The 25,795-nt window shown below is 36.5% G+C and overlaps 4 protein-coding genes across 6 annotated transcripts; all 4 read right to left on the bottom strand.

Moving 5' to 3' along the window:
* Positions 1-1,599: 1,599 nt before the first annotated feature.
* Positions 1,600-4,941, bottom strand: LOC149039351 (QRFP-like peptide receptor). Its single transcript, XM_089185332.1, has 5 exons — positions 4,807-4,941; positions 4,448-4,615; positions 3,651-3,921; positions 2,752-3,000; positions 1,600-2,150 (listed from the first exon to the last, which is right to left on the bottom strand). The coding sequence occupies exons 2-5, from the start codon at positions 4,561-4,563 to the stop codon at positions 1,728-1,730; spliced, it is 1,059 nt and encodes a 352-aa protein (XP_089041458.1). The 5' UTR covers positions 4,564-4,615; positions 4,807-4,941; the 3' UTR covers positions 1,600-1,727.
* A 4,806-nt stretch (positions 4,942-9,747) lies between these two features.
* On the bottom strand, positions 9,748-14,436 carry LOC113666723 (pyroglutamylated RF-amide peptide receptor-like). Of its 2 annotated transcripts, none has more exons than XM_089185322.1 (5): positions 14,274-14,436; positions 12,715-12,857; positions 12,105-12,375; positions 11,314-11,580; positions 9,748-10,702 (listed from the first exon to the last, which is right to left on the bottom strand). In XM_089185322.1, exons 2-5 carry the CDS (start codon positions 12,840-12,842, stop codon positions 10,277-10,279), a joined length of 1,092 nt encoding a protein of 363 aa, XP_089041448.1. In that variant the 5' UTR covers positions 12,843-12,857; positions 14,274-14,436; the 3' UTR covers positions 9,748-10,276. The 2 variants fall into 2 exon arrangements, with proteins under 2 accessions (XP_089041448.1, XP_089041449.1); XM_089185323.1 differs by lacking the exon at positions 14,274-14,436 and adding an exon at positions 13,743-13,850.
* A 3,585-nt stretch (positions 14,437-18,021) lies between these two features.
* Positions 18,022-22,803, bottom strand: LOC113666673 (pyroglutamylated RF-amide peptide receptor). Its single transcript, XM_027182464.2, has 3 exons — positions 22,446-22,803; positions 19,275-19,861; positions 18,022-18,752 (listed from the first exon to the last, which is right to left on the bottom strand). Exons 1-3 carry the CDS (start codon positions 22,471-22,473, stop codon positions 18,411-18,413), a joined length of 957 nt encoding a protein of 318 aa, XP_027038265.2. The 5' UTR covers positions 22,474-22,803; the 3' UTR covers positions 18,022-18,410.
* Positions 22,804-24,121: 1,318 nt separating this feature from the next.
* LOC113666706 (galanin receptor 2a) lies at positions 24,122-25,749 on the bottom strand. Of its 2 annotated transcripts, none has more exons than XM_089185336.1 (2): positions 25,418-25,749; positions 24,122-25,059 (listed from the first exon to the last, which is right to left on the bottom strand). In XM_089185336.1, the coding sequence occupies exons 1-2, from the start codon at positions 25,638-25,640 to the stop codon at positions 24,245-24,247; spliced, it is 1,038 nt and encodes a 345-aa protein (XP_089041462.1). In that variant the 5' UTR covers positions 25,641-25,749; the 3' UTR covers positions 24,122-24,244. The 2 variants fall into 2 exon arrangements, with proteins under 2 accessions (XP_089041462.1, XP_089041463.1); XM_089185337.1 differs by having other exon boundaries at positions 24,122-24,996.
* Positions 25,750-25,795: the final 46 nt, after the last annotated feature.

The following is a 25,795-nucleotide window of genomic DNA, read 5'->3' as shown; positions in this document are numbered from 1 at the left end:
GTGGACGGTCTAATAATATATAATAAGAAAAAAACTATCTATAAAAAAAAAAATTGGTAAATCATTTTCCCAACCTGTTGCAAGTTGGTTTGTAAGTCAAATTCTCACAAAAAATACTTCATCTTACTTCCACGGTGCATTGCTTGTTATCTGACCGCTTACTACGTTGAAGGGAACCCATTTCGGCGACTTATCTATTTCGAGGTTTTCTACAGTATCTTTTGTGAGAATTTGAGATATTTTTTTATCCCTTAGGGCGGTCTTGAATATACCCATACAAACTCATATAATATCGCCATGACTGTTATTTCGTAAGATAATCATCTCACAGCCGGAGCTTGAGCCGCCTGTCGGGTAACATGTACAAATAATGACAGTTCATTAGGATACGTATGTTTCCTACTGTAGATTAGCCTATGGCACTTGTATTATTTAGATGTCAAACGATTTCAAATTTCACAAACAAAAAAAAGGAAACCAATAGATACAGAGCAAGGATATTACTTTTGCTACATGATTTCTCACACGATCAAAGTTTGCTTTACGATTTCAAGTTCGACTTGTACGTCGGTAAACTTTTACGATTTGTTACAAAAAATTGTCTAAGTTAAGTCCTATAGAAGAATCTAAAACCCGAAGCCATCCAGACGCGACCTTCTTGTATAAGAACATTCTGGAACATTCTATTTCTTATGTAATTACTCAGATTTAGAAACCGTGTTAATCTACTAAATTTAGTTCTTTAGAGAGGTCTCTAGATCCTTGTGCTTTATGTATATAAGAGCGATAGTTTCATTAAAAAAAAAAACAGAGAAGTGTAAAGAAGCTTGGCGCTGTATATTCGAGAAGTCAACTGCGTGAAAATAAATCAGTTTGTTGCTGTTACCGACGATCCTGAGTTTTGTCTGGGAACAACCCTGCTATACATCGACACTCGGAACACTATCTGTCTAAAGGTAATCTTCATGTGTCAAAGAAAACAATATAATCTACATTATGTAAAGATCAAGATGGACTCTTCTCTGCCAAAACTATCAGTCAAGCATATTTGTCACAAAAAAGCTAAGAAACGAGCTGTCAATTCTTAATAGACCAAAGAACCTTAATGCATATTTTTTTGAATCGCACTTTCACTTTGGGGATTCTTTATTCGTGCACTTCCAACGTCAGGAGTCGTTTGTAATCGTCTCACAAGTATGCCTTCGTTCTTTACATTCAGGCTACTCGTACTTTTCTCCCACCGCAGTTTCTAACTCAGTATTCTCTTCATCTAAACCCTCCCAACCGATTTTACATGAATACGTTGTAAAGCAAAACCGTTTTTTATTATGTTGTTTATTTATCCAATCTATAATTGTTTTGTTTATTTGATATGTTTGGTTTACCTTGAGAATCTAATGACCTTGGCTGAGTAAAAACGTGCTTTTTATAAGTTTGATGCAGGTGGCTTTATTTGAAAAGAACGGAAGGTGTAAAAGAGACTTCAAGACAACATTGTTTTTGACACAAAACATCGACACAAGCTACAGCGTTCATTTTTTTCTAGCTTAAAAGTGCAGGTGCACGGAAGACTAGTTTTAGCTGTTAATTATATCACATGTTACAGTATCCTCTATGTATCATTATCATTTAATCTTGTTTATCTCCGGCTCTTGGTCTGTGTTACTGGACATGGACTTGATTCAGTGTTTTACCGTAGGTTCATCCTGGTTTAGTGTTATGTAAGCTTATTCCGAATCTCCCGGTTCCACGGAATCTCGGATAGTTTTAAGAGTAACTGTGTGTCGGCTCAAAGACTGAATATCTCCCTGGATGGTCGAAGCATTAATCCCTAAATTTGTTCTCGAGGTATCATTGCCTCTTCCCATGGCATGAACTCTGTTTCTGTCAGCACCACTACTATGGCAACTCAACAGAGCCTTAATATGCTTCCTGAAGCGACTGTTCACATAGGCGTAAATAAAGGGATTAACCGTTGAGTTACACACCACTAAAACAATGGAGATGACATCAGCTGCGTCACCAAGGCTATGCTTGGAGCCGAAGTGTATCATGGCATAGATGACGAGGTCTGGAGTCCAACAGAGTCCGTAAATGATGCTAACTGCAACGACCATTTTTGTGACGTGCTTACGCACTCTTATGACACCCTAAAGCAAAAAATTGCAAAACAATATTTCAAATTCGATTGATGCTTTGATTTTGACAATAGGATTCAGTTTCACTTTGAGGAGCTTCTGGGAAGATTAGTCGCTAAAAAAAACAGTCGTTCTCTTCAGTAGTTATCCCCCCCAGGGAACTTAGGCAATCATAATAGTTTTCATAACTATGTATGGTTACCATTCCTGGCGGCGCCATACTTCCTATTGATCATAACATGTTCGTAATTGGTTTCGGGTTTCCTCTCGAGGTTACTCGAGGGCGCTTTCAGGCTATTGTTAACCATTACAAACTATTAGCTAAAATAAAGAGTTTTCAAAACCTGTTCAGAGTAATTGCTCCGCAACCTTTCGCGAAGTAATCGTGTTTTTCTTTTATCTTCCTTCATCAAGTGAGCACTGCCAATTTTTAAATGGCACTTGATTTAAAAATCTTATGACCTTGGTCTACTGAATCTAGTTCGTTGATACAAAAACAGAAAAAAAGGAAAAAATTTTGCTCAAATACCTTCACTCACAGACTAGCTTTGAGTAATGACATTCGGAGAAAAACTTGATACGGTATCAATTCGATGCGTTGTATTTTAGTTACCTGTTGAGTTCCACTAACACGCTCTTCACCTTTGATCCACAGAGAATAGACAACTTTAGAGTACAGGCCTATCATGATCAACATCGGCAGAGCTCCAAGCAGCACAAACCAAGCTACACTAAAAGCCTTGGGCATCCATTCCTCAGGCCAGTGCTCCGTACAAAATTCGTTTTCTTTATCGAAGTGGGACGTCAAAAAGAGAGGCGTGTTTAAAATCAAAACAGAAATCCAAAGAACAGGGATTATAACCTGTAGGAAGGTTTCAAACCAAGCTTTATTGAGCGTTTTACAGTGGTGGCACTAGTGACTTGTGCTTATTTTATTACTTGTCGGACGCCAAAACTCTTGCAACGACAGGTATTACCACTTGATAAGAATTACAAAAAATTTACTTGTCTTGAAATATTTCTCACCTTATTTAAGCTTTGTAATGAAAAAATAGAATCTACCTTTTTTTCTGAGACAAATCTTGGATATCTGAGATCCATAGGAGCAGATCCAGGAATATTTTAAGGGGAGGTGGGCCACCTCCCTTAAAAGTGTTCTTGGATCTGCTCTTGTTTTTCACGACAACAGAGACACAATTGAAGAATATCAACTGTCTCTTTTTTAGCGTAATTATGGGCGTTAACTGATTGATTTTGAGCCTGTTATCAGACAAGTAATAGATCAAACAGAGTTCGACGACCTCTATGACTACCTGCAAGTTTTTTATCGCCATTCGTTACGTCATTGGTTGCAAAAATGATAGCGAAAAAAACAAAGAAACAGAGTAAATGGATTTGAATTTGTCTTCCTTTTCAAAACAGTGATCTGAAAGGTGAAGGTTTTATCTTGGTGCAGCAAATGAATCGCTCTTAATTATATAGGTTTTCTTAAACAGAAAATAGCATACTTACCTTAAGCTTTCCATGTGTTAGTTTCCTTGTGTTATTGTAAGGGGGCATTACAGCGAAGTAACGCTCAAATGCAATAGCGACCAGACTAAACGCAGATGCAGTTGCTCCTGTCCACATCAAGTTTCCCCCAGTCAAGAATTTACACAGGAATGATCCTACAACTCCGTCAGGATGCTGGAAAGTGTGGATCAGAACAAACTGTGGCGCAATAAACAGCGCTACCATGATATCAGCAAAAGCCAAATTGACAAGCAAATAGTTTATAGGTGTCCTAGAAATAAAAGTGTTTTTTTTATCTTGCTTCAAAGTTTCAAGTTCCTCTCTATCTCTAAACTTGACATGTCACAAATTATATTTTCAATCCAAACAGACAAAGAAACTATTTTACAGTCTCTTAGAATTCTGGTATATATTCGATCCTTCAGAGGTGATTTATAATAAAGATAAACGTATATTGGATATCACCACTACCTGTAATAGTGATTCCCTTCTTCGAGACTTGATAGCAATAAAGAGATGAAACAAACAAGCTGAGAAGACGGCTTTTATGTTTAACTCGAGAGAAAATATATTTGTAAGTTATCGATAGTACACAGACAGAAGTTGTTTGAGGTGTTTTTTCTTTCTCGTTCACTTCTTCGATGTTCTAAAACACCTGTAACTGGATCTACTCAGGATAATGAAACACAGCTTGGTCTCTAGGAAGTTCGATTGATCGCAAAGAAACGCATTTCAAAGAAGATTGCTGTAAGCTCGAAGGAGTGAGAAGCAGCTCCAACTTCTTCATTTGGACTCACCTCATGTCTTGGTTTTTAATCATAACAAAACAAACCAGAGTGTTCCCCACGATATCTGTGATTATTAGCACAAAAAACACCACAGCGATCACGGTCTGGGCTGAATCGGTCAACATGATGGATTTTCCTTCTCTTTTCGACTGCAATTTTCACCAAAACGTCAATTTTCTAAGGGAATAAAAATCATGCCTCTAAAAATCATGAAAGAATGTCCCTGAGAGTAAAATTGTAATTTCAGTTTGCAATTTTGGCACTTTAATTTGTTGGAACAAACCGTTAGTTGTGGTTTAAAGACTTGATTGTAAACAGACGTCGAAAATATACCACAAACATAAAATGTAATTTGAATTGCACTCTACCTTGACGTCCAAGTAGGTCCTTACTCAGGATTTACGAACTCAATACGTATATGTCAACATCGCGTATCTCGGAAGATCGGAAATGATTGATTTACTGGCCACACAATTCAACAAGCTGGAAATTTAGCGATTTTCAGAGTAAAACCCTACTTATTATGAACGCCATGGAAAATTATAATCTCAATACACATAATGGACTGGCGTCATATCCCTTACGAAATCTTCAGACCAATGAGAGTTGCTTTGATATATCTCTACTCTTTTATGCAGACCGGACAGTATTTAATATAATTTTTAATGGAAAACTCTTTGTTTTCAAGCAAATGAAGTGCTATGGGTGCCATTGACTTTAATTATAGAATTTAATTATACAGAATTTCAAATACTTGAACGACATCTCTGGATTTTTATATTGCAAAATTAGCGTGTGGTTGGAATTTCAAATCTTAAATGAACGGTCTAACAATGTTTTCGAACTAATGTTACGGAACAGAGGCAAAGATACGGGACGAAGTCAGCTGTTGTTGTGTTTCATAGACAAGAGCTCACAAAGGCAGGAGGTATATCCAAAGAAAAAAAATTAAAGAAAGAATTTAAATGTCAGACTCGACTGATAATAATGTATTTGTTCCACACATTTTTTATAGCCCTTAAAACCTAATCCAAGCCAAATTTCATCAAAATAGGAGCGATAACTAATTGTACTTTTCCATATATAAACTCGGGGTATAGCTTTATCACTCTGAGAAATGAGATCTATCAAAATTTGTAGTTATCCCTGAGGATCAATCTCGGAAACAAATTGCATGAACAGATCACGTTACCTTTAGATTTATCCAGCAGCATTCATTTCGCCCGTGGGTGAATCAATTATATCTCAAGAAAAAATTGTTTTTCGGCCACAATCTGAACGAAGTGGTAAATGATGTCAACATTATAATTTCATTTCCTTGTTTCCATCGTTCTTCACTTCAAATAAAAGAGACACTGCGTATGGCCCTTATATAACATTTTAATGCCTGAAGTAACAACTGATTGAAAAACGGTGAAGATTTTAAAGTCAACGTCTTTGTTCAAAAGAGGGTTAGGCAGGTTTTTAAATGTTCAACAATTGCAAGGTGCCAGTTAGGGCCAGTTCTATTCGAAAAATTGGACGATATCTTATATACTAGTTAACTTTTCACCTAGGTGTCGAAAGCAATCCAGTTTCGTTTTGGTTTTGCTGTTACTACACTACATAATTAGTCTTGGAAACTTGCACGCTTTACTCGGCCGATCACTCATGATGTAGCCACGAGCGTTTTTTCCGTTTATAGTTTTGTCGTTTGTAGTTCTAATAACATCGTCCCTAATAGATAAGTTGTGTTCAAACATCCAACTTGAATGACAAAAGTAAGATGGATAAATTTCCCTGCGAACGAACCGTTAAAAATACAAGGTAATTTTGTTTTAACAGCTGAGTTGATAATGTAAATTGGCCACCGTAAAGAGTTTCAAGGCTGAAGTTTCGAGCGTTAGTCCTTCGTCAGAGCGAATGGAGGAATTGTGAGTTGTGCATGTGTTTATTTGTAGAAAATGGAGCTACGCTAGGTGTACATAGTAACGAGAAAAACAAGAATAAGTTGGTTGAATTAAAGGCATATGTTGATAACGTGGGGATTAAGAGTGCCGATTTGAAAGATAAATTTTTGTTCTAGAGCTTTGCAGCTTTCTAAAATTCCTAAATGTAGGGGAAGGACACAGAATATCATGTGCTCAGAATGATTAGGGATGTTAAAGAGTATAGCGACTGGTTTGGATGCGTCCTTGTTACTATCGTGTTTAACGTTTTTACGTGTCTTTTATTTTCCTCTATTTTGTTTCTCGTTTGTCAATTTCCCTTCGTATAATTGTAGTAACTTATCTTTTATAATTTCATTTTGGCAACCGCTTCGATTGTTCAGTTCGCATCAATAATTTGATTTGTTTCGTTTGTTGGAATATGTTGTTGAAGAATATTAGAAATCGTGTTTTGGATTTGTAAGAGTAATTTTGGCCCTAAAAAAACGCTATTAACGATCTTGAAGTGCACTAAAACATTTTCAAAAACACTATTAACAATCTTATGACCACCAAAATATTGATCGTTAGAAACTCTTTATGGTGGGCCATTTACATTATCAACTCAGTTGATGAAAACAAATTATCTTGTTATACTCCTCCACCGGAGTAGCACCTCAGTTTCTTAAGCAAGTTATCACTTTTATTGAAATAAACTAATTTGGCTTGCAGTCATTTCAGGGACATATCCCTATGTTTCACAACCAGCAGGGAATTAAACTATTTTAACTTGACAGCTGTTTGAGTGTAAACCCTACACAAAACCTTGAAATTTTTAGCAATTTTATGGGTATCACTTTGTTTTCCTTTTTTTTTTTGAACCGACGTTTCAGAGTCTTCATGACGCCATTGTCCTAGTATGTGTTAGGATTATGAATTCTGCGAGTATTGATTAAAACCGCTATCAGGGTTGGTTTTAGTTCTCTGATGAATAGCATCTCGTACACTAAGCAATGGAATTTATTTTTGCACTTCTTAAGAACATTGAAGCACCTCAGTGGGTCTTATCCTAGTTTTTCATGCAAAGTTATTGCAGTTGTTGATACTCCCAGAATTCATTATTCTCACATTTACCTTGAAAATGGCGTCATGAAGACTCCAAAATGTCGGTTCATATCGCTAGTTTTTACATTTTTATGTATAATTTAGCTTCTAAGAGGAGTAGCCATCTTTATAATGTTTCAAACGTTTACACCAGAACAAAACTTCCTCAGAAAAGACTATTTCGGTATGCAAATTCTATGTCATACCCTGTTTAGTGCGCTGGCATTAGATTTCTATTATCTCTAGCCTTAACTCGTTATCTGACTGATCCTTCGGAATACTAACCGTTTTCTTGTCGAAAAATATACATGCAAAATATATCTAACACCATATATACCGACTTGAGAATAGGATTGTACACATTATTATGCTCCATGTTTCACACTATTACATGTCGTTTAAATCACAAGCGGCCCAAGCTCCAGCTGTGAGATGATCATCTTGCGACATAAGAGTCATGCGAAATTATAAGAGTTTTATCCATTTTTGTACGTAGTAAACTTCGAAATGGATAACTCGCTAAAATGAGTTCTTTTTAGCATAGTAAGCGGTCAAATAGCAAGCGACGCACCGTGGAAATAAGGTGAGGTATTTCCATTGAGAATTTGATTGTGTTTTTTTTAATCCTAAGAGCGGTCGTAAACTCTTAAAATTTCGACATGACTCATTTCGCAAGATGACCATCTCACAGCTGGAGTTTGAGCCGCCTGTGCTCAAATAACATCACTAATACGCTCCGTTATAATTACCGGTATCATAAAAATAGTTAATATAAAGTCGAAGTGTACCATGAAACTCGCAGATTAAAATTATCAAGCTTTCTCCGGTTCTTAAAATATAAACGACCTCATCATCCCGGGTACAGACATGTGGAAATATGTCGATGACTCCACTATTTCTGAAACAGTCATGAAGTCTGAGGTCAGCAAAGTCCAACAAGCGGTTGACGAACTCGCGACGCAAGCTTCTGCTGACAAGTTCCAATTAAATGAAACCAAGTGCAAGGAACTGCGCATAACATTCAGTCACTCTAGAAAGAACTTTGATCCAATTAAGGTTAATGATCAGGACTTAGAGTGTGTAGAGCAAGCAAAGATCTTAGGTTTGCAGATATCTTGCGATCTTACGTGGAATAATCACGTATCCGAAGTTGTAAAGAAAGTAAACAAGCGCCTGTATTTTTTGCGTCAGCTTAAGCGTGCACAAGTCAAGTCGGAGGAACTTTTGCTCTTCTATTTGACTTGTATTAGGCCTGTCACTGAATATGCATGCCCTGTTTATCATCATAGCCTCCCGCAATACCTTTCAGTAGATCTTGAGAGATGTCAAAGGCGAGCTTTACGTATTATCTATCCAGATTGTTCGTACAATGAGGCGCTTCTTTTGACTGGTCTAGTTCCCTTACACAACCGCCGCGAGTTCTTATGTGATAAGCTTTTTAATTCCATCCTGTCTAATCCCTCGCACAAGCTCTATAGCTTACTACCTCCCAAGAATGAGTGCGAAGTCAATTTAAGGAGTCAGCACTCTTTTACTACACGGCGCCTCCACACCATTCGTACTCGAAATAGTTTTATCCATCACTATGTCCATAAAGCAATGATGTAATATTGTTTTCCTCTTAATTATATATTTTTGTCTTTTTAATTAGTTCTTCTTAGCCATGTATTTTTTGTAGTATATATTTTATTGTAAATCAAACGTAATTCAGCCTGTGGCTGCAAGGTTCTTGATAATAAACTATCTATCTATCTATCTATCTATCTAAAACGAGTGGTACAACAAATGGATAATTACTCAAGGGGCTGGGACTCCTTGTTTCTTTTAAGTCCATAATTATTCCTTCATTTCTAACAAGTTCTTTGATGTAACGACCGTATTTTTTGATGTAACGACAGGCTTCTTGCATCCTTCACAAATAACATCGTCTACATCGATCGCCCAAACAATCACAAGACTCGAAGTCGTTTGTACAGTCTTTGCTTTTTGAAAATAACTTCCTTCCACACATTACACAACAATTTTAAGACTTTGCCGCTTCCATCTAAGTTCCAGAGGGGAAAAATGACAAGAAAGGTTGTCTCAAATACTCGACCCATTGCTGTTTTTCGACGTATTTTCCTCCTTCTTTTCTTTCGCGATTCTCGAGCGGGAAACCGTTGCAAACGCACACCAGCGGTTTCTCGCATCAAACTAAAATTTACAGAACATGTGCAACAAAATGCCCCTCTCCTGGTTTGCGTATATTTTTTATAAAACACAATTGAAAAGTCAAAGAATGTTTATTTTATCTCATTGTTTCTTATTTTTTGTTTATCTATGTATTTTATTTATTTTTCTGCACAATTATTCCAGCATAATGCTTAATTCTCAAAATTATGCCGGCATAATGTGGACAACGATACAGAAGGGTCTGGCATGTTAAATGTCAATACACACTACGGTTCAAATTGATTCGCAACCACATACCAAAGTTACTGTGCTCGAAAAACAATTGCATGTACTCTAATTGAGCGAATACAACCATTTCTTCTGATCACGATAACCTTGCAAGTCCGCCCACATTATCCCTGCGACACGAGCTGCAGATCCTGCGAGATTCAAGACGGCGAACAAGTCGGGCGTGTTAGAGGTTTCCAAGGAGTCCAGCACTCTTATTTTGGAGGCAGATCCCTGACGGACCTCTCGCGCGCTCACACCTTCTCAAAGCGAGTGTCTCGCCGCTCGTGACGCAGGGGCCAAGTTGAACCTAATCGCGGGATGAGTTCAATCCAAATTCGAATTGCTTGAGTATCTTAGTTCTGCTTGTTCATTGGCATAATATAACTCATTGCTTTAAGTTTTTTCTGTCCTCTTGCATGCCATCTGCGGTGGACACTAAACTTCCCGTTCGCGGTTTGACTCGTATGTTGGATACCACGGTAGGTTGTGTGATAGCGTCAGTGGGATCGTAGGTATTATTGGCTGACTCAATGAAGGCCCCAATTCGGTTTCCGCAGGTCTTTTCACAACATAACAAACTTCTGACTTTTCTTTGAAATTTCTGGTTTACAAAGACGTAAATAAAAGGATCGACAGTAGAATTGCACGTAACTAGAACGATACTGGTGATGTAGGTAACATCTCCATAGTTCTGCGAAGGACTGAAGTAGTTGAGCGCGTAAGTAGTCAGGTTTGGCAACCAGCATACGCCATAAATTACACTCACTACAAGTACCATTCTGGTGACACGCTTTCGCACCCTTAACACACCCTGAAATAACAGAAAAAATAAAGTTTAACATTCTCATCTACATCATATGTAAAGAGCATCGATATCAAATAACTTGTGCCCTGTAAACTTCGCATGTGTTAAAATTTCGAACAGGCATTACTTTATGTTTTGCATGCTAAAACGTCAGTTGTTTAAAATGACTAGGGCTAATAATTTCAGAGTGTAATGATCTGTTCAAGGAATCAGCAAGAAGCCTAATAATTTCAAATGCTCTGACTTTCCGAGTCGTTCAGAGCTGGAGGGACACCACAAGGTTGGATCATTCGAATGAGTCCTTAGCAAACTGATATTTGTTCGCCTTGAGTAGGAACCTATCTTAAAAATCCGCAAGAGTTACTGAACCAAGAAAATATGCCGGAATTCTAAAGGGTATAACCACTTGAGACTCTGTGTCATTATTTGCCTTTGGTTTCAGTATCAAACCCGTGATGAAAACAAATCCTGAATCACTTTTGGGTCACAATTGGCTGAGACACACAACAATAACTGACAAATGCAGAAAAAGATATACGTTTAAAGTGCAATGTCATATGCTGGAAATTTACATTTAAAGGATTAGATCATTATATAGTCGATAGTGGGTGGGATACCTGCCGGGTATTTTGCGTGATGTTTTCAACAGTGCCATCTTCTTTTTGGAACCAGAGCACATATACTACCCTGGAATACAGCATGATCATCAACAGTATCGGAATGAGTCCAGCAACAAAGAACCATGTGGAGCTATATGCCTTCGGAAGCCAGTCAGGTGGGGGCCAGTATTCCATGCAAAAGTTTTTCTTCTTGTCAAAATATATTGTCAGGAATAGGGGAATGTTGAGGATACCTGCACCAATCCAAGATGCAGGAATGATGATCTGTTAAAAAAGTATGATTAATGAAATAACTGTGTACACTTCATTCAAAAACCGTAAAACGTCGGAAGCAAAAAAGGCGCGAAAGATGAACGTCAATCAATAAAACCATAAATACTTTTTAATACTGAATGATAAAAATTATAAATTGAAGGATTTATCTTGGCTTTAATTTTTGTTTCTTAGATAAATTAATCGCACCTGTCCTGATGTTTCTGGGAGAAGTAACCTTAATTTTTCCTTTATAACGGTATAGGTCAGTAATAAACTTTTCCGCACCATCTACGCCTCTCTTTCGTTTTAAAGTAGCTACAGAACGTTCGCAGATCAATTCAGAGAAGTAGCTCAATTGAGGTCGTAGCTTTATTTTCTCGTCATTTAACGCGGGCTTGAAACGCGCCTCGTAGAGTTATAGGCTTCGTAAACCGCTGGCAAAAAAGAGCGTTTCATAATTGTTAGTTTTTTACTTGTCTTGCTGTTACCGTGGTCGTTTTTAAAACAGCGCCTACTTATGTATATACTTCTACCTTTAGCTTGTCGTATGTAAGTTTCCCTTTGTTGCCGTAAGGATACATCACGGCATAATATCGCTCAAACGCAATTGCCACAAGGGTAAAGACTGATGCAGCACCGCCAGTCCAAGTAAGGTTTCCCCCAGTCAGAAGCTTGCAGACCCATGTCCCTGCCTGTCCATCTGGATGTTCGAAGGTGTGGATCAAAATAAAGCGCGGAGCGATGAACAACGCCACCATGGCATCTGCTACAGCCAAGTTTAGAAGTAGAACGTTCATGGGAGTTCTGAATAATCATAAATAATAACATCAATGCCGGTTCATTGTTAACACAATAAACCGGACACAAGACTCGAACGAGATTCAATTCCTTGACCCATTTTTTAGTTATTTAACTAACAGACTCAAATCATGTTTTTGTTTCCTTTGTAAGTTCAAGTTAGCAGGGTTCTACTGTAGCAGTCTACCTTTTTCAAAATAGGTATTAGTTGAGACCAGTGTAAAGAAATCTGAGCATTTTAATTAATGCTGTGTGATATTCCTTGTTTAAGTTGTGTGTTGTGAAAAGAGTTAAAATAACGATGAGTGCAAGCATTATAAATCCGTTGCAGTCTTGGTGAAATACCTCATATCTCGGTTCAATATGATAACCAGACCCACGATTGTGTTGCCGATGAGATTCGTGCTGACCAGAATGGAGAACATGGTAGTGATCCCAATCTGTGCTGAATCTGAATCCGTGTAGAGCGACATGATAATTCTGATTTACTGCATGATAAATAAATCGTATAACAAAGGTCCTTAAGAAAAGGAACATTAAGTATGTCTCTGAAGTGGCAGAAGATGAATGGAACTTAAGATTTCAAAGGAAATTTAAGGAAGAATTCCCATGGCACGCCGTGAACAAGGCTATTCGCTCTATTTGATCATCACAGCAGGTTACTTTTTTCTGCTTATTTGCAAATGCAAACAGGAAGGAGGACTTCTACGTATTGATTAAAATATATGGTTATGTTTACCTAACCTTCTTTACAGCGAACGTTCTATTTAAACCTAACTTGAAGTAGAAGTGTGTTTTCTGATAACGTGACTTGTTTTTTTGCTTCCTTTTTTTATAGTTTTCATTTTCATTGACATTTTTTTTGTTGTTTTTGCCAACTTTTGAAAACAAAAAATACTTCAACATAAAACAGAAGTCGAACATACGCAGAGAAGAACACAATTTTCTGACTAGATTTAAGAAATTGCTTCAAGAAATTTATTTTACTTAGATGACGCATGCGCAAAGACAGTTCTTACGGAAGAAATACAGTAGAATCTCGTGCAACCACGTTGCAGAGCCGAAGAAAACGAAAATTCGGATAATTGTTGCCTGAATTCCCCAGCGCCAGTCCTCATTTGACTTGCGTCAAAGACAATAACTGTTTTCTTGAAGAACTGATTTTAACACATGCCATTAACTGTGCCGATTGTTTAGACCCGAAATAGATCTAGAAACAATTTTTGCAGGTCTCATAAACGTGCAGAGTCTCTCAGGGAAAGTCTGATATTTTACAATTATGACTGTTCATATAAGACAAAAGTGCGGAAAAACTTGTAATAAAAATATCTTAATTTTCAGCTTTTAACGTTACGTTATGATAATGAACTCACCCAGTTTTATCAAAGGCATGGAAAAGCTTATTCTCAAACGTTGTTGATGTACATTCACCTATTTTATCACTGAAAAGTTTCAATACACGTAGCCCGTTTTTCATTCTCAATCAGTAAATATGTTGCTTGTAATTTTAATTCATTATTATTAGAACTCTGCGTTAATTGCAAAAACTTAGGGTGCCTTTTTATTTGTTTATTTATTTTGTGCTATTTTCTTTTCTGCTATATTTCAAGCTACGAAAGTATAAATTTTCATTTTTTTTTTTGTTTTACAACTTTTTGATCAATTTGAGCATTCGAAGAAAGCAAAATAACGTCAATTTTAAGACAAAAAAAAGTCTTTTAATTGCCGACATCGCACAATTTACATTCATTATGACAACAGATAATCTACCCAGCAAAGAAATGGCGAATAAAATAAACAGCAAAATGAAAACAGCGATCATATTTCACAAATGCATGAAGACATATTAGAAGAATTGCTATTTCTTGGCCTAAGCAATGTTATTATGTGAGTTCCATGCTTACCTGTCCTTAGATCAGTAAAAATTTAATTCAACAGACTTCTTATTAAACAACTCTTCCGCCAACTGCCAGGATGTGTTTTTTGACGTTATATCTCTACCCGTGTTAAAGAACTGATGAAACAATCAGGAACCCTTCGACAAAAATTCATATCAGTCAACGCTTAGATAACATATCACTCTTGCGTGCAGATAAGTAATTATAATAAATATTGACAAAGTATCTTTTGTATCCTGGGTCCACGCGGCTTCATAGATATGAGAGGGGAGGAGATTATGTTAATTTTGTAAACCAATTAATTAAAGTTTCTGTCCGAGCAAATGTTGTGACAAGTAATAAGGAAAGTAATTTCCTCAATCCCTTTTGGACTAAAATAGCAACCACCTCCTTCTCTTTTTTTATCACAATTTTTTTCAAAGGGTATTTAGGATTGACTCTTAAGATTCACAAAAGGAACAAATTCACCCGTGACCATCATCGTTAAAAGTTAAATGAAAATTGGACGATATCATTTAAAGATATTTCAGGGAGAAGTAAGGAATTATCTTGAATATCTTTGGGACATAAAACATCATAAAATCCTGAAAATATCAGATTTTTTAAAGTGAATTGACGAAAAAAGTTAAATTCAACCATTGTTTTATATTTGTGAAGAATTTCACAGTATTTGTAGAGCGAATAATACATTTTGAGACAAATTTATTGACTCTCGGTAAGATCCACCGTCTGAGATTGATTTCCAGCTGAGATAAATCCACAATTTACGATAATAATGGCTGGCTTTATTTTATCCATAGTTTTAGCGAAAACAATTTACAGGTTTAGTTACAACTTGTGGTGTTAGCGTAGAGAAATTTTATTTCGTAATTTTGCGCATCAGTAAATGAACGAATATGCCAATGATAAATTATGTAGAATTCAAAAAATGACGTGTTAGTGCAAATACACCAGAAATTTACAATAAAAGAAGAACAAGAGATAAGATGTATTTTATCGTCGCCACTTTTTTCAGACCTTACTTTGTCACAAATCTTTACTTGTAACTTAATTGTTCAAATTAAGGGTCAGTGAAACAAAAGTTATCTTTAGGGCGTACGTTCCTTCTCCGGAAATGTGCAAGAAATATCTCATACTACCTGTTTTCAAATTTGGAAACCCGTAGCTTTTAACTCATCTACTAGATTACGTAACAGAGTGTTTGATGGTAATGAAATGGTTTGAAACTTTTGAAGCACAGGAAAAAACACTGCCAGACTAGGTTCTCCGCCAAACCCCTCTCCTTTACCCCAACTGGCCCTTGTATGATAAATGCTGTCAGGGAACTTTCAGATAAGAAAAGAAGGTTAAGGAGTTTCTGAAAGACTCATTTTTCACCATCTTGGTTGAAAATGAAATTCGTGCCAGTACCTAAATGAATTATTTATGTAATTATGGTGTTGTTAACATATTTGCATGCAAAGAGTCTCAGACTGATTTCCTCTGAAATGATTCCCATATCATTTTCAAAAAATAAAACTACAAAAACTGAAAATTTTACGAGAATGTTCTTCACTTTGTTAAATGTATCATGCTATTTAAGATCTCCGCAAACTACTATTTCTAGTATCCCAATTTACCAAACAATGCTTGAGGAAAAGAATTACGTAATTTTACTTCAAGATGAAGGTATCGATGACAAAGTAATCCTCTCGGAAGGTGTCCCCAATTTGTTTTACAAACACCTGAAATTAGTGTATTTTGAATGTATATTCTGGCCTGTTTTTCAATATAAAAATCGTCTGCTAAATATATCTAAGCTGAGTTGAAATCAACAACCAAAGCAATATAAGCAAGCTTTAAGTTAGTGAAATATGTAGCGTTACTGATTTGGTTATTTCTGGTAGAAATTTCTGCTGAGAAATATGAAGTACAAGTTTAATTAAAAATGATTTCTGCTCTGACTGACTATTCAGGCAGCGACAAAATTGAATTAAGACTTTTACTTCCTATCAGAAAATTGAACAATGCAAATTCATAAAAAGGAGGAAACACAGCATGACTTGTTTCTTTAAATGCATCAGTAATATAACTTGACGTTTTTATATGGAACATATTCTGTCATTAATGATACTTTTCCTGAATTTGTTTCTTTGCGATCTTCTGTAACTTACCTGCTACAGAGTTGTTGGGACAATTGAGATGTTTACTTACCGCTCTCCCTGTCCGCAACCCGTAAAATAGCTGTTATCAGTGTTATCAAAACGATGCAGTTTTGGTTTAAACTGTGCTATGAGATGTTGAGTAAACAGGTGTACAACATCTATGAAGAAAGAGAAGTCTTTCGACTTGTTGACCCCATAGCAACAGTGGAAATAGATACTTCATTAATAAGGGATTTCTACTGCACCTTTCTTCTTTCATTTTATTTCAAAATGGATAGCCTCATATCCATTGCGAAATCTTCATACTAGTAAGAATACCGTTCAATATATCTTTTTTTTAAGCAACAATGGAAATGGATATTTCATTAATAAGGGATCTCTACTGCACCATTCTTCTTTCATTATATTTCAAAATGGAGAGGGTCATATCCCTTGCGAAATCTTTAAACCAATAAAAATAGTGTCCAATAGATCTTTTTCCTTTAATGCAGACCGAACAATACTCAATATATACTTTTTAATAAAAAAAATTATTTGTTTGCGAGAAATGAAGTGCAAGTGGCTGTGTTAATTCAAAGCGATTCATGATTCAGAATTCATTTTAAAATCTCGAATAAATTTTTTGGATTTTTAAACCAGGGATTACAATGAAGCTGTCATTTCAAATCTTATGTGGTTATACAATGATTTATAATCATCAGTTGTGTAATAGCTGCAAAGTAACGGTAGGGAAATAAACTTTGTTTATTGGTGCATTTGTTTGGGGAGATAAATTATCCCAAAGATATTTTTATTTTAATTTTAACTTCGGAATTGATTTGATTGTCTCATGAATTCCTTTAGCCCTTGAAACCTACTCCAGGCTAACATTTTTCAATGTTAGAGAGGGATTTTGCGGCAAAAATTAATTGGCACTTCCCAAAACTCGCTAAATGACTTTATCATCATGAACAATCACAACTTGTGGTGTTTCCTGCGGATGCATGTTGAAACAGACTACTTTGAAAGGGAATTTTCAATTTATACAAGTTAACTTTAAGTTTTAACTTTAACCAGCAGGAATCCTTCACTCTCTTCGAATCAATGGCATCTCTAGTTTATCTGGCCATGATCATGCAGACCAGACAGAACTTGCTTTTTTGGCATTCTTCCTTTTCGTAGCACACTTGTCAAGAGTCGAAAGAAGAATTGAAACACTTACCGTGTTCCCATTTAGTAACAAGAATAATTCTTGCCAGAAAATATCTTCTACTGGCCTGATCAAGGCGATGCAGTGTTGGCTAAAGTCTTTTTCCGAGGTATAGCGCTCGTAAGCGCATAGCATCGTAAAAGAAGTCTTACGACTAACTGGCACCATGGCAACAGTGTAAATGGAATTTTCACCTAGGCGTTTTTAAAAAAATGCATCAAGCTAAGTCGTCTCCAGTGATTCTTTTCTGATAAAAATTCACCGTGTTCCCATTCAGTAACAAGAATATATCTCGCAGGAAAATATCTTCTTCTAGCCTGATCAAAGCGAAGCAGAAATGGCTAAATTTTTTCTCCGAGGTATACAGCTAACAGGTGTGTAGCGCCGTAAAAGAAGTCTTACGAAACATTGACACCATAGCAACAGTGTAAATGGAAATTTTACTTCAAAAAATGCCTTAGGCTAAGCCGTCTCCAATGATTAATCTCTGATGAAAATTCACTTTAATGTATTTTCTTAAGTCACGCAATGGCAGAAGTAATAATGATGCAGAATTTTCCAAAAGCGATGAGGTATGGGCAGAAAGGAATAAAGATACATGGGCCAAAGTTTTAAGTCATTTGAGTAAACAAACACTCCTGGTAAATGTAAAGAAAAGACTGCAATTTACTTTTCGGCAACGATTGGTTATCATTGGTCATGAATAAACAATAGGTGCCAATACAACAAACATAAACAAAAAACATCATCGCAAAAAATACACTATCAGTTAACGTATGGATAAATCCAAGCTAATCACAGCGGACATTGTCATAGGAAAGGCGCAATCTTAGTTGTAATTGTCATCCAACGGCACCTAACCAACTTGTATAGATTTTGACGAAACTGTTGACTTCGGAGACTGTACACCACAGGGTTGATAGAAGAGTTGATGGTCGCGAGTACTATAGTTGTCTTGTGCGGAACAGAATACATAGACTCTGATGGAATAACATTGGCTAAAAAGTAGATTATTAACGTGGGTACCCAGCACACGACGTATATAGCACTCACTAGTAAGACCATGGTGGTAATTCGTTTCCTGGATCGGATGAAAGCCATTTGAGAGAGGTTTTTACCAACAGTGCTATTGAACCAAAGGTGACGTGCCACCTGGAAGAAAGTTTTATGCTGTTAGCTTTCTCTTGATAGATAAATTCACGTTGAATCCTTCCGCTTGGACGTAATCTTTTGTTATTAAGTTAGACAGTCAGTCAGTCAGTCTCAATAAAATAGTCAGTCTCTCTCATAGTCCATCAGTCAGTCAGTAAGCCTGTCAGTCAGAAAGCCAGTCATTTAGTCAGTCTGTCAGTCAGTCAGTCCGTCTGTCCGTCCGTCCGTCAGACAGTCAGTTAGTAAGTCAGTCCGTCGGAGAGTCCGTCGGTCAGTACATCAGTCAGTCAGTCAGTCTGTAAATTAGTTACTTACAAGTTATTAGTTAGTTAATTGGTCAGTTAGTTAATCGCTTAGTTTGTTAGTCAATTAGCTATATATTTAGTTTATAAATTAATCAATTCTTATAGGCAGATTTAAGCTGTGTGTATTGATTGACATGTGCATAACAACCCATGGAAGTCCCTCAGCCCCCTTCTCTGGGATTTAATGAAAATGAACCTGTATCACTTGATATCTCACCTTGAAGTAAATAACGCTCATGACAACAGTAGGAATTACACCTCCCACAATGATCCATCCAAAGCTATAAATCTTTGGTAGTATAGAATGAGGCCATTGTTCTGCACACGTCTTCATTTCATCGTTGTATGTGACTGAAAGGTATAGGGGAAGGCCCCATAACACTGCTATAATCCAAATGACCACAACAGTCGCTCGAAGGCTTCTCCCCGTACCCACCCGTCTCTTAAAGGGTTGAAAAGTGGCATAGAAAACTTCAACAGCGATAGCAACCAGGCTGTAAATTGACGCAACTGCTGCAGTCCATGCAGTGGTTCCCCCAGAAATGAATCTACAAAGATATTCCCCTATTTGTCCCGCTGGATGGGTAAACGTTGGGCCAATCACAAACTTGATCCCCATAAAGATGGCTACCAAGATATCAGCGATCGCCAAATTGATCAAAAGGTAGTTCATAGCTGTCTTCATGCTTTTGTTCTTGAGGATAACTAAGATGACCAGAGTATTGCCAAGAAGGTCTGTTATAATCATGAAGGAAAATGCCACAGCGAACCCAATGTATTCTGAGGATACATTCTCTGGGTTTCCTGTGCGCATAAGAAAACTTCATTTAATATTAAATATCTATCTAGAAGTACCAAATTATTTTATGCTAAGAATATGCTTATTTCATGTCTTTGAATCAAAATATTTGGGGTGCGAGTAGGCTTTCATGATTAGCTCAGCAGGACGCACGTTTTTCCGCTCGTAGGAAGATTCGAGACAGAACAGGAAGAAGTTTGCAAGGTTTGGTACTAAACATACGTGGGCGGCATGATAATACATTTTTGGACCGCCAGAGCTTATACAGTTAACATTATGGTGATTCACTTTTGAGTCATTAAGAACAAATTTTAACATAGACAGATGTGTACGGCTTCCAAATACGACTCTGATTTGGCTTTATTTTTATCCTCATTCTCCAACCATTAACAATAAAGAAATTATTTCTCGTCAATATTTGAAGAAAATGCAAATATAATTAATTTTTGCCAAGAATTATTTATGAGCTGATGGAAAAAATTGGGTCATTGCCATTTTCTTTCGTCATTTGTCGCACTTTGTTGGTCATTAACTCTCACGTTAAATTAATTGAAGGTAAAAACAGCGCACACCAATTAAAAAAGGAAGCGGACTAAGCAAGTATTTTTTAGCTACGCAAACGGAAAAATGTCTTGAGGGACATCAATTTGCTCTGCGTAGATTGTAGAAAGACACATTCGTTTTATGACGATAATTTTACGTTATTGTCGCTTTTGATAGCTTTAGAATCATGCACTCTTCACTGCGATTTTCTATACATGGCCAAAAACATTTTCACTTTATTAATGCGATCTGATCAGTTTCAAACTGGCGACGACAAAAACATGGATGCAGCGATCTATATAAACATGAGCACTCAGACATGTCTGGTTTCCTGTTTTCATTTACCCTAAGCCTTAAATTGCAAGACGCTTTTCAAAAAAAAAAGAACTGTTTCCGTTGCATTTGCACTTTGAAACCGTATTAAACCTTGCGTACAAGCATATAGAACATTTTTCAAATTTCTTCCATATCATGTTCTGTTTATAGACTGTACTCACCTAAAAGTCTGCTGCACCGTAACAGTGAGATGTGAACGACAAAATAATAAAAAGTAACTCAACGTGAAACTTTTCCAAAATCAGAGGGTGCAATGTTTCGTAAGGTGATTAACATCTGCTGTGTTGAAAAAGATAAATCGATTTTGGTTCGCTTTTTTTCTTTTCCTTTTTTTCAATATGGAGAGCTTGGCGGCGATTTAATGAAAAAGTAAACAAGTACACAAAAGATGGGGGGAAAAAAGTTAAATAAGTTATTTTTCTTCAGTGAATTGGAAGATATAATATTTCCCTTCAAACTTATGTGATACCGTTCTTAAAGATCGCGAGGGCATATCAGCTGTCTTATAATTAATCTTTCCAAGATTGCACCAGGGAAAATTTTAAGCTTAATCTGTATTACTGACAATGATATCATTAAGCTTAGGCCAAAATAAATTGTGGAATGAATTCTTAAAATATTCAGAAAACAAATTGATTTTTATTTTCTTTTTCAACTTCACGGCATGCCTTATTTTACGCTTTGGGCAGAAAGGAAACTCAGACCTCAAATACATTATTTCACTAGGAAAGAAAAACTCCCAATGTTTGCTCTTTTTCATACGCGATTCGTTTAAAATGCTACTGTTGATAGATATAGCTAAGCTTTCCTCAGCCTCCAGTGAAATATCACATAAAGATGTAGTCATTAACACCAGCAAACATTTTGATGGAGGTACCCTCTTTCAGAGAATCGAAAAGAAATAATTGCCTCCAAAAGGTATATGATAAAAGCGCGCGAAGGTCATTAATGAATCATGGTCTGGGAGGTAGTAGACCAGCTTAATTAATGCTCTGAGAGATTTCATTTGGGAAAGTTTCAAAATTAAGCTGCATTTTATAGCAATATACTCCACAAAGTTAGGCAAAATAAAACTTAGGATGAATCAAATAAGTCAACAAATTATGAAATTATTCACCTTCCAGACGCACTATATTTTTACCTGTGGTCAAAGCGGAAATAAGTTTGCCACTAAACAAAGGAGAATCCTATTTAAAGGTTTTCCGCCATTATCTCTGTTTTGATCGTAGGTGTCAATAGCAGTCTGTCAGTTTTTTTTTTCTTTTTTCCATGTTAAGAGATGATTTTTTTTCTCCTGAACTCGATTTTGTTTGAAACAACGTATGTTAAGCTCAAAAAAACCATCTGCCGTTTTCTTTCGTTGAAATAATGAGAAGATTAAAACTACAAGCACGACTCCGCTCAGCCTACCATGTTTTTCAAGATAAATTGATCAATCTAGGTTCGCCATACTCGAGTGCGTTGCTCAAATAGAACTTTGGAGGCTTTGGAAAAGGTTTGGAATCAATTTTAAATGAAGAACGGCTACATCGATATCTGTATTCTTGACTTAGAGAACAGGCGAACCCCGCGACCATCAGAATTTTTAATTTTTCCTGTTGAAGTTTAAATGTTTTGTTCTAAAGAAGAGAGAAACGAGAATGTTGCTTAGTTTAAAATATGTTTCCTTAAATCACTATTAATAAACGTAAGCTATTAAACTCTACTGACCTGCTGAAGTTGTTTCGTTCCATTTCATTGTTAGACGCCTTTACCACCAACTCAACATCACATCAAACTGAAACAGTGTGGTTTATAATTTTATGAGCTCTACAGCCAGACCACTGAGAACGTCACGCTAGCGCTGTAGAGCCAAAAACCTTCCAAATGTGTAATTTCCCTCAAGAAAAACCACAATCTGCTTGTTGGTTTTCAATCGAATGTTTTCCGTTCTAAATAGCCTTGACCATCAATAAAATGGATATATTTTTACGGCCTTTGATGTAAATGTCTAGTTAATATCCTTCGTAATTTGCGACCTAAGTCTTCTCGAAAGAACGCAGACTAAAATTCAAATATTTGTTTTCTCACGCACTCAGTGTATTTTTTAATTTAAGACATTACGCTTCCCATGAATAACCAACAGCTTATATCTATTATGCAATATGAAACTAAAAATTTGATTTGTCACCAACAAATTTCAACTTTTGCCTATAAGAACCGTGACACAGTTCGAAATTTAATGACCTTAAAAAAACACATGATGTTCTTCGCATGTGTGCCTATTGGGCAATAGAGAATCATCCCACCGACTTGCTTCATAATCGTTTTAAAGCGCCAGAGAAAAATGAGTTTTAATTGTTACGTTAGTGGCGTGCATCTAAAGAGAGCAGTTTTGACAAACTCATTAAAAAGGTATTGCGATCCAGTCTCGTTATGATCCTTTAACAACTCCAAAATACAACATTACCATATTTCGTGCGAGCGCAAACGTTCAATGATCAACAAAAAAAAAAAAAAGGTAGCCGACGGGGAGGAAGGAAGAGTAATAAATTTTAGAGATGTAAGTAGCCACTAAAAAAAAACAAATGATTGCAGCTGCCATCAAAAGAAAATGATATACATCAGTTCGACGTTCCCACTACTTGCGAAGCTTATGAAAAAAGAATTAATTTTCTTTCGCATTTAAAAACGAAGAAAACAATCTTATATTTTCCGTTGTTTCATCTTTTATTATTCATCTATTCTTGCCTAAATTAATTCAAGTAGGAATGAATGGTTAAGAACCAGCTGAAGCTATCCCGTCAATTGTATTGTCATAATAAGAAATATGGAAACTATCGCGCTCGTTGGTTGAGAGTCTTATCAAATAAGAGTACTAGAGTACTTGTTTTTCCCATGTCTCTCTTGATTCAAAGATGATGTTAAGAAAAAGTTTATGATTTCTTTAAAACTTCATTTTTGGTATACATCTTTCCTACCCTACCAATCTATTGCGACACAAATATGCTTGGAAGACTAGCCAAGGTGAACTGATAAGAGAATGCTTTTCATTTTTTTTTATAAAGGTAACAGCAATTAAGCTGTCTATCTTTGTCCATCGGTCATCAAGTCATGCGTAGCTTACGAATCATATTGAATTACGTAAAATGGATCTTGTATTTCGCAACGTTGACTCTTGACAAGATGAATTTCTACCTCAATTTTTAATGCAGCCCTACTTAAGATTCGGCAAAACAAGAAAAAAATCAGCGATATCAAAATTGTAAGGGACCCACGGATGAAATAAGAATTACACTTCATGGGAAATTCACAAAGAAAAAGAGTGTCTTAAGACTGTTACATAACAGTGAGATAAACCAAGCCTCCTGCCTTCTTCATAATTTAACGAGGTACATGTTCTTCGGACCAATAACCTAGTCATTAATCCAGGGCGAAGATGAAAAATAGAGAGCAACATCAAATAGCAGAGCAATTAAGTGTAGTACAGACGCTAAGAAATGAAATTTGAGTGCGCTAAATTGGGATAATCAAACGGTGTTATCTAAAACCATTTCTAAGTCTTTCACGATATCTTTGCTCCTCAAGCAGTACGAGAAACTTTTGAAAGGAATCTTGGCGCTGCAGCAAATTCTAAAGGAAAACAATTTTCGAAATTCTTTGCGAAACTCCTCGTTTGCCAAACAGTATATCCATGGATTTATACACGAGTTCGACAAAGCCAAAACCAAAAAGTAGTCGCTTATTGGACTCGATAGAGACGTCACTTTAAATATACTAAGGATATAGTTCAGTTGATCTGGAAGCCAACACAGTGTTAAGAAGAGTGCTGTCAAAACACACACGTGTAAAAGTCTAGTTTTTGTCTGGATACCGCTGGCTGTATTCATTGCGGGTGATTTCCTCACGCTTATCCAAATATGGAGGAAGGAAACCCATGTTACAAAGCTTGGAATAACAAATGTGACGAACACGTATGATATTACCATTGCTTTCAGACTGATTGGCCTAAGCGTTTCCTCTGCCCAACGACATCCATCTTCGCTTGGAATTCTCCGAGACAGACGGTACAATTGTAAGACACAATTTGAAATCCAAATTGTAGTGATATAACACGCCAAACGTCTACTCGAAAACTGTATTCTGTACTGTAGAGGTTTAACAGACGCGAACCATCGCTCAATTGCCAGGCACATCACCATTAGAACAGAAGCTTTGCCCATGGTGAAGATAAGGAACTTTGTGTCAATCAGATGACAGAATAAGCTTAATCCAGTCATACCTGTAGGATATGGGAATTTATCTACCGGTACTATAAAACACGGTGTAACTACGATAACAGCACCTGGGAATAAAGAAACAAATGACCGTGAATAAGACATCATATATATATATATATATATAAATTCTAGGTAACGGTATCTAGATCATAACAATGTGCATTTTAGGAAATGAAAATGACATCAGCATCAAACGACAACAACACCAAAAACATAGGGGTAGCTTCAGCACAACCATTAGATTCTCAGCGTACCACCCACATTAACGGATGACTTGTGGTGAAAAGTTGGATTGTCAAATTGTTGATCAAATAGCAGAAATAAAGATTACATGTCTATTTCAAGGTGATTAAAAAATTGGATACCAATATTCACCAAGAGTACAGGGATTACTGTAACAATTTTACTTTCCAAAATTCGTACCTGTAACCATATCCGTCATTGCCAAAACAATCAGGAGGATGTTGTAAGCCTTTTTTAGAAGATATCGCTTTCTAAGTAGAACCACACAGAAAAATAAGTTACCAAAAATTGAGAGAAAGGCGATTAATCTAAAAACAGCTTGCAGGAAAACTCCAGAACAGTTCCCAGGAGTCAAGAACAGAGAGGGCGTCACGTTGATGAAAGTCGTTGGCAGAGTTTTCATTTTATAACTAGAGCCCTGTTAAGGTAAGAACTATAGCATTCTTCAGTCCAACATTACGGCTGGACTTTTCTTAGCGACAACTACTAAATTTCAAATGAATCTGGCAGCTTTTAATTATGTACTGCTTTACAAACACAAGCGTAATTGAAATTAAT

Source organism: Pocillopora damicornis, chromosome 10, assembly GCF_964200805.1.
Source record: "Pocillopora damicornis chromosome 10, jaPocDami1.2, whole genome shotgun sequence".
Classification (NCBI taxonomy): Eukaryota; Metazoa; Cnidaria; class Anthozoa; order Scleractinia; family Pocilloporidae; genus Pocillopora; species Pocillopora damicornis.
Note: the sequence above shows the minus strand (reverse complement) of the source record. Positions and strands in the feature narration are given on the sequence as shown.

Coding starts and splice junctions, on each gene's coding strand:
- LOC113666706 (XM_089185336.1), bottom strand. CDS start 25,640: ATGAAAACTCTGCCAACGACTTTCATCAACGTGACGCCCTCTCTGTTC. Junction 25,060..25,417: donor AATGACGGATATGGTTACAG/GTACGAATTTTG, acceptor CTTTATTCCCAG/GTGCTGTTATCGTAGTTACA.
- LOC113666723 (XM_089185322.1), bottom strand. CDS start 12,842: ATGTCGCTCTACACGGATTCAGATTCAGCACAGATTGGGATCACTACC. Junction 12,376..12,714: donor ATATTGAACCGAGATATGAG/GTATTTCACCAA, acceptor ATGATTATTCAG/AACTCCCATGAACGTTCTAC. Junction 10,703..11,313: donor TCACGCAAAATACCCGGCAG/GTATCCCACCCA, acceptor CTGTTATTTCAG/GGTGTGTTAAGGGTGCGAAA.
- LOC113666673 (XM_027182464.2), bottom strand. CDS start 22,473: ATGAAATGGAACGAAACAACTTCAGCAG. Junction 19,862..22,445: donor GAACGAAACAACTTCAGCAG/GTCAGTAGAGTT, acceptor TTATGCGCACAG/GAAACCCAGAGAATGTATCC. Junction 18,753..19,274: donor TGAGCGTTATTTACTTCAAG/GTGAGATATCAA, acceptor ACTTTCTTCCAG/GTGGCACGTCACCTTTGGTT.
- LOC149039351 (XM_089185332.1), bottom strand. CDS start 4,563: ATGTTGACCGATTCAGCCCAGACCGTGATCGCTGTGGTGTTTTTTGTG. Junction 3,922..4,447: donor ATTAAAAACCAAGACATGAG/GTGAGTCCAAAT, acceptor TTTTATTTCTAG/GACACCTATAAACTATTTGC. Junction 3,001..3,650: donor TAACACATGGAAAGCTTAAG/GTAAGTATGCTA, acceptor ACCTTCCTACAG/GTTATAATCCCTGTTCTTTG.